The 11,887-nt window shown below is 37.4% G+C and overlaps 1 protein-coding gene across 1 annotated transcript; it reads left to right on the forward strand.

Moving 5' to 3' along the window:
• The first annotated feature begins 5,771 nt into the window (after positions 1–5,771).
• On the forward strand, positions 5,772–6,427 carry LOC131648705 (protein FAR1-RELATED SEQUENCE 5-like). The gene is made up of 2 exons (XM_058918438.1): positions 5,772–6,064; positions 6,139–6,427. Exons 1-2 carry the CDS (start codon positions 5,772–5,774, stop codon positions 6,425–6,427), a joined length of 582 nt encoding a protein of 193 aa, XP_058774421.1.
• The last annotated feature ends 5,460 nt before the right edge of the window (positions 6,428–11,887 follow it).

Consider the following 11,887-nt stretch of genomic DNA (forward strand, 5'->3'; position numbering starts at 1 on the left):
TCCTCCATTTTTCAAACACCTAAAGGCCTTCCCCCATCACGCCCCCATGACCACCACATTCCCCTTGTCCCAAACTCTGCCCCGGTTAATGTTAAACCGTACCGCTATCCCCATTCCCAAAAAGAAGCTATGACAAAAATCATTCATGATATGTTACAAGAAGGGATAATTAAACCTAGCAATAGCCCTTACTCTTCACCTGTGTTACTGGTGCGAAAAAAAGATGGATCTTGGCGTTTTTGTGTGGATTATCGCGCCCTTAATGCAATCACAATCCGTGACCGTTTCCCTATCCCAACAATCGATGAACTCTTTGATGAGTTAGGTTCAGCGTCTTTGTTTACAAAGATTGACCTCCGGTCAGGCTACCACCAAATTCGGGTAACACCAGAAGACACTCACAAGACAGCATTAAGGACTTTTGACGGGCACTATGAGTTTTTGGTAATGCCCTTCGGGTTAACTAATGCTCCTAGTTCTTTTCAATCGGCCATGAATGACCTGCTCAGACCTTACTTAAGACGGTTCGTTTTAGTTTTTTTTGATGACATACTTATTTATAGTTCTTGTTTATCGGATCACATCCGTCACTTACACTTGATACTAGGGTTGCTTTCTACTAATCAGTTTTTTGCAAAATTGTCAAAATGTGTTTTTGCTGTTTCTACTGTTGATTACTTAGGTCATATTATCTCTAAAGATGGTGTAACCCCTGATCCTTCCAAGATTCAAGCAATTTTAGATTGGCCTAGGCCTCGTTCTCTCACGACACTAAGGAGTTTTTTAGGACTCACCGGTTTTTATCGACGATTTGTTCGTCACTACGCCACACTCGCCGCTCCTCTCACCGATCTTTTAAGATTCACTAAGTTTACATGGAGTACATCAACAGAGTTAGCTTTTACAATGCTTAAAAATAAAATGACAGCAACCCCTGTTCTCGCTCTTCCTGATTTCACCAAGACCTTCGTCCTTGAGACCGATGCTTCTGCAGTGGCCGTTGGAGCTGTTCTCTCCCAGGCTGGTCACCCGCTTGCTTCCTTCAGCAAAAAGATGTGCCCTCGCATGCAAGCTTCACCCGTCTATGTTCGGGAAATGTATGCAATCACAGAATCTGTCAAAAAGTGGAGACAATATTTAATAGGGAGACACTTTCACATTTTTACAGATCAGAAAAGTTTGAAAAACCTCTTAGTCCAGACTATACAAACCCCAGAACAACAAAAATGGGCATCAAAGTTACAAGGTTTTAGTTTTGACATCTTTTACAAACCTGGCAAAAACAATCAAGTCGCTGATGCACTGAGCCGCCAACATACCGAGGACGATGTCATCCTTCTCACTCTTTCTTCCCCAATACCTTCTATCTTACAAGAACTCAAGCAACACTACAAAGAGGACACACATTTAATGGACAAATACATATCAGATCCCACATTGCAGCAATTTTTCAAAATTCAAGATGGGATTCTATACTACAAAGACCGGATTTACATACCAAATGATTCTTCTTTCCGACAGTCACTTCTGAAGGAGTATCACGCCACCCTAAATGCAGGCCACTCAGGTGTTCATCCAACATATGCAAGGCTTTCCGCTTCCTTCAATTGGCTAGGCTTATACAAGGACGTCAAAACATTTATTCAGTGTTGCTCCATCTGCCAAAGAAGTAAGTACCTTCCAAAAAAGAAACAGGGCTTATTACAACCTCTACAGATTCCTAATCAAGTATGGGAAGAATTGACAATGAATTTCATTACTCATTTACCTTCTTCGTTCGGTCATACAGTCATCTGGGTCATCTGTGACCGCTTGTCCAAATATGTGCACTTTCTCGCGCTGCCGACACACTTCTCTGCTTCAGACCTTGCAACTCGGTTCTCCTCTGAGATATGTCGCCTCCATGGGATCCCCAAATCCATTATCTCGGATAGAGACCCACTGTTCCTTAGTGCCTTTTGGAAGGAACTATTCCGTCTCCAAGGTACCACCCTGAAACACAGTACTGCTTATCATCCCGAAACGGATGGCCAGACGGAAGTCGTGAATAGAAGTCTAGAAACTTACCTTCGTTGCTTCACAGCAGACCAGCCGAAACGTTGGTTCAAGTTTCTTCATCTTGCGGAATTTTGATACAATTCTTCCTTTCATTCAGCTATAGGCATGTCCCCGTTCGAAGCTCTCTATGGCAGACCTCCTCCCACTTTGCTAGACTACACAAAAGGATCAACGGTAAATTCATCAGTGGACGACATTTTAGCACACAGACAAGAGATTCTAGACATCTTAAAGGTGAACTTAAAAAAAAGCAGAACTTTAATGTCTGAACAAGCAAACAAAAAGAGAACAGAATGCACCTTCGAAGTTAATGACCTCGTCCTTCTCCGTTTGCAACCTTATCGCCAGGTTTCCGTCCAGAAACGCTCTTCCCAGAAGCTAGCTCCACGATATTTTGGTCCGTTTTCTATCTTACGCCGTATTGGAATGGTGGCTTACGAGTTGGATCTTCCACCCTCTTCTAGGATTCACCCGGTATTTCATGTATCTCAGCTACGTCGCTACAACAGCTCTGAACCCCCACCTGATCTCTCACCTTTACCACCGGATCCGGAACATGCACCTGTAGAAAATGGACAAACAATTAACGCCGTTACCGAATCTGATTTCACGACAGAAACACACATCCCAAATGAGTTTGACCTCTTACCCTCGCTACAGCAACCTCATGAATCGGTAGCATCAGCCAACGAGTTTTCTTTAAGAAGAAAAGAAGATCACACTTCCAATGGTGAGCAAGCGGTGTCGATTCCTTCAAACCAAGGGACAAAGGATGTTTTTGGGACTACATTATCTGGTTATGGAAGAGTTTCGGTGGTTGAAAAACAGAAGGAGAAGGGAAAGAATGTGATGCCTCACGAAGTAATTGTCATTAATAACTCTTTGGGTCATTCTAATACTTCAACGGTCCACTTGGGTCCTTGTACTTCTTCCCCACGTGACGGTACAGTAAATCCAGCTAGCACTCTGCCACTTCATGAGTTCCAAGAATCTACTTTATCACAAAGTCTTATTGACCATATCCCCTCATCCTCAGCGGCCCAATCACAAGGCGCGGGAATCCCTTCTCTTTCTGCATGCCCGCCAGCTGTCCCTACGAATCTTATCCCCTCGTTCCCTCTTTCCAACGGACACAAGGCTCAAGATCACACTTTCCAGGATACACTCACGTTCTGTCCCACTTCAAATTCCCAATTGGACTCCTCTTCTCTTACTGGGCCGCCTGGTGCACACAACCTTGAGGACAAGGTTTTTCTTGGGCCGGAAAGTAGTGATAGGAAGTCCAAAAGAGTTTTGAGAAAATCTTATTGGATGAAAGATTATGGGTTTTAATTAAATAGTAGTCTTTATTTTAACGTATGTTTACCCTTAAGTGGCTTTGGCCCATTAGTTTCATTTCTCTTCAAATGGCTTAGGCCCATTAAGTTGCTGGTATTTATATTGTAATTGTGAGACAGATTATGATATGAAGAATCTGAGTTTTATTTATTTTTCTTAGTTTAAAATTTAATGTCTCATGGTGAAACCCTAATAGGGCAGTAGCCGCTGAACCTAACTTCCATCATTCATTTATTTTGTGCAATAGAAATCAAGTATAATGCTGGATTATTACAAGCTAAGTTTGTTGTAATAAAACAATTAGACATGTTATTTTTCCTCTCACAATTAACTTCCACAAAACACACTATCTTCAACCTATAATACAAATCACTAACGACAGTTATGGTCATAGCAATATCACACTATTCATAGGACATAACCACTCATCACAACTATTTCTTCTGCAACACAGAAAAACCATCGATCCTTTTAGCATCCTTTTTCAAATCTTTAGTAATAACATCCGAAGGAATGAATAACTTAGTAGAGGCATGGTTTGCTCATTTTAACCACTGTAGTTACAGTGGGGTATACTTTTATAATGGGCCCTAGATGAAGATGACTTTCAGTGGTTTTTTAAAGTGAACTGTTGAACTCATATGATGATGAAGATGGGTCTGAAAAATGGGAGGTAGTCGAGGAAGGGGAATCGTAGGTGTTGCTCCCCCACCTTCTGAAAAACTAAAACTGTTTCTAAAGCTTAGAAATGTATTTACAAATGCACTCTAATTACACCTTCGTTTAAAATAAAATAAAACCAGAAATATGGTTTCAACTGCTTCATCTATGCCATCTTTTCTGGATGGTGAATTCTTTAGCTGCTCATCCGTGAGGTAAAATGTGTCAATTGTTGTGTATATAATCTTTTTTATGCTCCCTTATAATCATAACACAATCAAAATAAGGGCTTCATCAAATTTCAACCCAAAAAAACAAAGATTGGAAAGAAAAAGAAAACCTGATTATTTCCTCGCTGTTTGTGGTGGCTTCTGACCAAATCCAGCTTTGTAAAATTACTGAGTTAATGTAATAAAATTAACATGGTTTAAATGCATTTTTCGATTTTTTTAATAAATTATTTTTAATTATTTTTATTTGTTTTAAAATTTAGATTTTTGGTTCCTTATTAGAATATTTTATACAATTTGATTCTTTATTTTAAAATCTAGTTTTTTTAGTCTCTCAACTTATTATTATTTTTGTTGAGTTTTTTTTCCCTTTGTTTTTGCTAGGATAAAATTTATTTTTAATGATGTGGTAGTAATGACTAAGATAATTTATTATTTAGAAATTAAGTAATCAAAAATTTTAAAACATATATTTTGGGCTTTATACCCATTTCTCCTACCTATAAGTATATATTAAGTTGTGTTTGTGTAAGATATATAAGAGGATTCTACATTTCACTCACCAAATTATATATGACACCTCTCATATTGACAAAAATGCCCTGATACTATATATTTAAAAAGTTGTTATATTTGTTAAAAAAATTCACTTTTCAAAATTAGTAAAAATTGAAATTTTTGGTACACTCTTAGAAATTTTCGGTACGTGAAATTGTTTTTGTATCGGAAATTATTTGTATTTGGTAAATTTCCGGTTGCGATTTATTTGAAATTGCAAAATTTTCGGTGCCGAAATAGAAAATAAGAGAAATTTACCGGAAGCTTTGAAATTTTTGATTTACCACGACATCTTCTGAAAATTTTGAAATTTTCGATATTATCAGAAATTTTGAAATTGTTTGAAATTTCCGGTATGTCTGCGGACCCTGTTTTGTTCTTGTGTGGTCAAGGGTCGACAACTTCTTTGAAGAATTCCTGTACAGATTTTATGGAGTTCTTCACCACAAATACCATATGTTTCTTATTCAACTAATGCAGTTTTGAATTATTTTCTCGCATTTATAAAAGTGATAGATTAATATTTATGTGTTGCAATTGATAGATATTTAAATCCTAAACTGAAGTTTTAGCATGAGTGCAGGCTACTGATAAACGATATGGCATCATTGTTGTCACTATTTGTTCAAATGCTGCTAATGGAATACCAGTGAGGAAGGATAAATTGATTATGGGTTGTGAGAGAGGAGGAAATTACAAAAGAAGGAATAAATTCTCGGAAATCACTAATTCCTCAGAAGGCCTTTATAGTATGAAAGTTAAATGTCCGTTTAAGCTGAGATCTATTCCAAGTGGTATCGGTTGGAAGGTGATGGTTAAATGCGGGATGCACAATCATAAACTATTGAAAGATTTGGAAGGCCATGGCATATTGGATCGTCTAATATTCATGAAAGAAAGTTTGTGAATGATATGAAGAAATACAATATGACTCCAAGATACATAGTTGCTGCTTTGAAAGACAGAGATTCAGAAAACCTCACGAGTGTTACTCAGGTGTATACAGCTAAAGCTACATACAGAACGAGCAAGAGAGGTGCATTGACAGAAATGCAGATGTTGTTGAGCTTTATTCATAAAGAGAAATACATGTGTTGGACTAGAAATAGAGATAACTCTGATGTTGTAGCTGATACCTTTTGGACACATTTGGATTATGTGAAGTTGCTGAATATGTTTCATTTGGTGTTGATTTTTGATTGCACATACAAGACAAACATGTAATAATCTTTTAGTGCTTATCCTGATATTTGTTGTAGATGTTAAGTTTAATTAAGTGCATTTTCATGTGTAGGTATCAGATACAATTACTTAAGATTGTCGGTGTTACGCCAACGAACTTGACGTTTTCAGTTGCCTTTGCGCATTTGGAACATGAAAGGAAGGAGAATTTCACATGGGCACTGGAGAAGCTCAAAAATTTGTTCTCTTCGAAAATATTGCCACTGAAGGTTGTGGTGACGAATGGAGAACTTGCATTAATGAATGCCATGGAATATGTGTTCCCATATGCAACACATATGTTGCGTTCGTTCCGTATTTCAAAAAACGTGAGCATAAAATATAGAGAATACGTCAAATAAAAAAGACAAGAACATACCATGGGTCTATGGAACAACATCATGTATTCAAATATAGAAGTTGAGTTTGTCGAACACGTGACCCACTTTGAGAGTGTTTGTGTTGACAACAAATATGTGAATGAAACATGGTTGACACCTTATAAAGAAAGGTTGGTTGCTGCTTGGACTAACAGAGTTCCTCATTTAGGGAGCACAACAACAAACAGGTAAACAGAACATGACAGTTTGATGTTATTACATAACTAGTCATAATTTAACATATATTTCTATTTATGGTTTTTAGGGTGGAGTCTGCTCATTGGAGACTAAAAAACATGTTGACTACAAGCCGGAGAGATTTATGCCAAAGTTGGGATGCTGTGAACACCATGTTGAAGTTGCAGCTCGATTCAATCAAAGTGTCATTTCAAAAAAGTATTGTCAACATTGAGCATCAGTATAACACTGCTTTTAATCCAGGTTGCACGGTTTTGTCTCAAGATATTGTATAGAGCTTATTGGAAAGGAACTAGAAAGAGTGAAATTTGTTGGCTCTAGCCAAGAAAGATGTGGTTTCTTCATCAGAACCACACATGGGTTACCATGTGCATGCCAGCTTTCCACATTCCAAATACTAGGCAATCATGTTCCTTTAGACTCAATTCATGAATTTTGGACGAAAGTGCACATTGCGTAGCATGAGGTCAGTCATGATGAGAGTGGTGCAAAGTGGGATTTAGAAGTAGAGTGTGAAGAGTTAAAGACATATTTCAGCTCATTGGATATTGTAGGCCAGAGAGTGTTGAAGAAAAAGGTTTGCCTTCAAATAGACTTTGAGTTTCCTCATGTAGGACAAAACATATAAATCTTGTCTATGAGTCATGACCGAAGTCTAGCCTAAGAGACTTATTTTAAATATTGTTTGAGGGCTTGATAGAAGTCATTCCTGAGAGGTCCAATGCCTGGCCTAAGGGGGTTAATGTCTCATCAGTCAGGCTCCAAATAAATTTTCCTAAGGGACTAAGAATTCCCATTAACAGGCTATTTAACTCCTCGCGTGAGAGATTAGAGTTTCCTCAAGCGGTACCCAACATATAAATCTTGCCCAGGAGGGGCGACTAAAGTCTAGCTGAAGAGACATAGGTTAAGTCTTGTATGAGGGCTTGATAGAAGTTTGGTGCAAAGTGGTCTAAAAATCGCATGAGGGACTTATAGTCTCATCAATAAGGATCCATATAACTTTGCCAAGTGGATAAGATTTCCTTTTAACAATTTATCTAAATTCCCCGCCGAAGGGACTTAGATTTTGCTCGAGCAGTACCTAACATATAAGTCTCGCCTAGGAGGAACGACTGAGGTCTAGCCTAAGATATTTAGTTTAAGATTTTTTTGAGGGCTTGATAGAAGTCCTGACCGAAGATGTCAAACACCTAACCTGAGGGACTTATAGTCTCATTAGCCAGGCTCCATATAACTTTGCATAAGGGACTAAGATTTCATATAAACAAATTATATAAACTCCAAACCTGAGAAATTGGGAGTTTCCTTGGGCGGGACCCAATATATAAAATTTTCCCAAGAGGTGCGACTGATATATAGCCTAAAAGACTTAGATAATGTCTTTTCTAAGGTCTTAATCAATGTCCCACCAAAAGAGGTATAACACCTCGCTTGAGGGGCATATAGGCCCATCATCTATGCTCTACATAACTCTACATAAGGAACTAAGATTTCCCTTTAACATGTTATCTTAACTCCCCGCCAGGGAGACTTGGAGTTTCCCCGGACAAGACCAAACATATAAATTTTCCTATAAGGCGTGAATAAAGTCTAGCCTAAGAATCCATATAACATTGCCTGAGAGACTAAGAATCCATATTTATAGGTTATCTTAACTCCCTACGTGAGAGACTAGAGTTTCCATGGGCGGGATCTAACTTCACTCATCATCGTTTCATGATATATCTTCTTCTGAGAGCTACTCACCACTTCTATATTCGTCGTTCAATCTTCCTCCTAAATACTCCATTTCCTTCTTACTCTTTTGCGATTATTATTCTTATCACTCCTTTGAAGGTTGTTTCGATTTCTTCTCTTACTCGAATCAGACATGTTTCGCTTCCTTTCGACATTTATGTTAGACTAACGTAAGTCAGGGGTTAAGTCTAGGGTGAGGGCTCAATTAAGTCCCTCACCGGTGAAACCCCAAAAAATAACTGATGCATTAATTGAATGATTCTGATCTAATATAAAAATTTTGAGAACATCAAAAACCAATTGCATGTAATTTTTTACACAATATTACATTATTCTTACTATTTCGTAAGAATTATTTTTTTCGTAATTTTCAGTTTTTTTCTCCTTAAGCTAATCATCATTCTCAATAACCCTTATCGTAGAAACAAGATTGTCAGACGGAGCCTCACTCTAATCCCTTCTTTTTCACTATAGCTTGCAATTTTCATCTTCAACCTTCAAAACATTGTCAAATATTTGTACACCCTATTTATCTTTTATTCATTCATCATCCATTTTCATTAGCCGCCACAAAAAGACAAACATCCATTTTCATTGAGTTTGACGGTCGCCGCAGACAAACAACATGTTGGAAGTCACCCTATTCAGAGAGGAAAAGGATGGCTATGGAAACCCCAAACTCATCCGCGAATCCCAACACCGACTCACCAGTGTTGAAGTAGTAGATGAAGTTATTAGTGTCGACAAACAATGGTGAAATTTTACTCATATCTCTCTCTAAAGCGACATCAATTACATCAACCTAATCTTGTTTTGTTGCAGGTCAGTTTGATTTGGAGAATCTCTGAAAATAATAACGATAAATTTCTAGCAAATAATTATCTTAACATGTCACAATCTTCTGGATTTGATTATACCAAAAGGTATCAAAAGGTATATGGTGGGAGGCACATGACCAAAGGCACTCGGCAGGAAGTACATATTACGAGCATTGAAGGTTGCCACTTTTACTTTGGCAATTACTAAGAATACAATTCTGCTCTCACTTCAGATTCCAAAGTTAGCATTAAAAAAACTCTTCTAATCTCACAATATGTTGAAAATATTAGGACTAACTATAATCTTTATTATTATGATATATATTTACCCCGCAATATTCATTTATTTATTTACTATCTGGTTGAACTATAGTTAAACCATGGTCTGTTAGTCTTGTTTTTCCAGTCTTCTTTCCAAATTTTAAAACATTGGTTTCTCCCTCTTTCTTGTATAAATTTAAATTTATTTGTATTTATTTGTCAGACATGTTATAATATATTTGCTTACCATGTCCTATTTCCACAAGCGAACTAACTTTGTAGTTGATTTCAGGATCTGTCTCAGCCAACGTCAGAAGATAATCTCCCAGATGGGCTGTTGACAGTTCCTCTTTTATGTCATTATGTTACTTTATAAATTTGTTGCGAACCCGAAAATCCGCAACTTAGAGAATATAGAAGAAATGGATTAAAATGCACAAATATGAGGAAAATGGTGTATTATTTCTGAAACTGAAAGGTAAATGCAAGAGGATGAATATCCTAATGCCCACATAGCAAAGCTCCTACAGAGGCAAGAAGCCAACTGTCCATAACAAACTATAATCTTCCATAATGATCTCACACTCCCTCGCCTCACTCTATATACTAAGAGGCATTACAAACTTGCCAACTAAGCAGCCTACCCCACTCATTATTTACCAAATAGCCTCACCATCTATGAAGCACGGACACCTCTAAGATTAGACGTGTCGCGGTGTCTGACACGCGTCGGTGTCCGACACTTGTATGACACCCGTACGACACGTGTCGGAAAAGTCAGACAAGTGTCACCTAAAAAAATAGATTTTTTCATTGTTTCGACACTCTTTAAGTCGGTGTCGGACACTCGTATGACACTCATACAACACTTACAAGTGAAGTTTTTCCAAAAAAATACTTTTTAACATACCTTACACATCTTTTGGACATGTATTGAAACAATATTATCAATGAAAAAATTAAAGACATTAATTTTCATTAGAATATTTTTAACTATTTTAATAATCGATAGATAAACAAAGCTTAAATATTATCGTATATGTAGCGGTGTCGGTGTCCTATGTTTTTGATATTATCGGTGTCGGAGTGTCCGTGTTGTGTCGTGTCGCAGTGTCCGTGTCAGAATCCGTGCTACATAGCTCACCATACTCTTTATTACAATAATAGCCCTTTTCCTATATCTCTTATACTCGGGTCTCTATCAAAATTCATTCTTTTAAATATTTTTGTAGTCATTTAAAAAAATGATGTTATAGGTGTGTTAACATCATCCAACTGATAGAAATTGTTATGTCAGAGAATTTCTTTATCGTGGATGGTTCAAAAGGAAACATCAAGTATGATGTTCCGGAGGAATTCTTGCAGATGATCAGGGTCTTGGAAAAACTGTGTCAGCTATTGCCTTAATACTAAAGGAAAGGTCTCCATTGCTTGAGACATGCAAAAGTGCAAAAAATAGTGTATTAGAAATCATGGATTTGGATGATGATATACTTCCTGAGAATGGTGTAATAAAGAAGGAATCTGACGCGTGTCAAGATACATCTAGAAATGGAAAAGCAATCACAAGTTTGAATTCTTCCATTCATGCAAATGGCAGGCCATCTGTATGAACCCTTGTTGTTTGTCTAACTTGTGTCCTGTGAGAGTGGGCAGATGAACTGGATAATAAAGTAACCTGCAAAACAAATCTCTCTGTGCTTGTGTAACGTGGATGCAATTGATCCAAAGATCCTCATGAGCTTGCCAAGTATGATGTCATTTTGAATACTTATTCATTTATTAGCATGGAGGTCCCTAAAGATCAGGGAGAAAAAGAAACTAATGATGTTCGTGCTACGACGAGTAAGAAAAGGAAATGGCATCCTAGTTCAAAAAGCGGCAAGAAGAACGGTTTGGAAAACATGATACTTAAGGATGCTGAAGGTCATCTTGCAAAAGTAGACTGGTTTAGAGTTGTCCTTCATGAGGCCCAAAGTATGAAAAATCACGTAAGTCATGCTTCAAGGGCTTGCTGGGGTCTTCGTGCTAAGCACAGATGGTGCTTGTCCAGAACTCCCCATAATTCAATTGATGGTGTCTATAGTTACTTTAGATTTCTAAGGTATGATCCTTATGATGTGCACACAACTCTCTGTTCAACAATCAAGGTTCCTATCACCAATAATCCATCAATAGGGTATATAAAGCTGCAAGCTATCTTAAAAATGACCATGTTACGTCAGACAAAAGGTAAGATTTGCATGTGAGAATTTTAGATATTATTTTTTCCATGATATCTATTACTTCCTTCGCTATACACTTCCTTCTATGTGATAGAAATTAAATTTGGAACATCTTTTGATGATATATTTATGTTATATTTGTCATATGATTAAATTTTTTCTAAATGTGTCACTTCTTAATGTAGTAATTAGTTGTAATA

The sequence above is a fragment of the Vicia villosa genome, linkage group LG2, assembly GCF_029867415.1.
Source record: "Vicia villosa cultivar HV-30 ecotype Madison, WI linkage group LG2, Vvil1.0, whole genome shotgun sequence".
NCBI classification, from domain to species: Eukaryota; Viridiplantae; Streptophyta; class Magnoliopsida; order Fabales; family Fabaceae; genus Vicia; species Vicia villosa.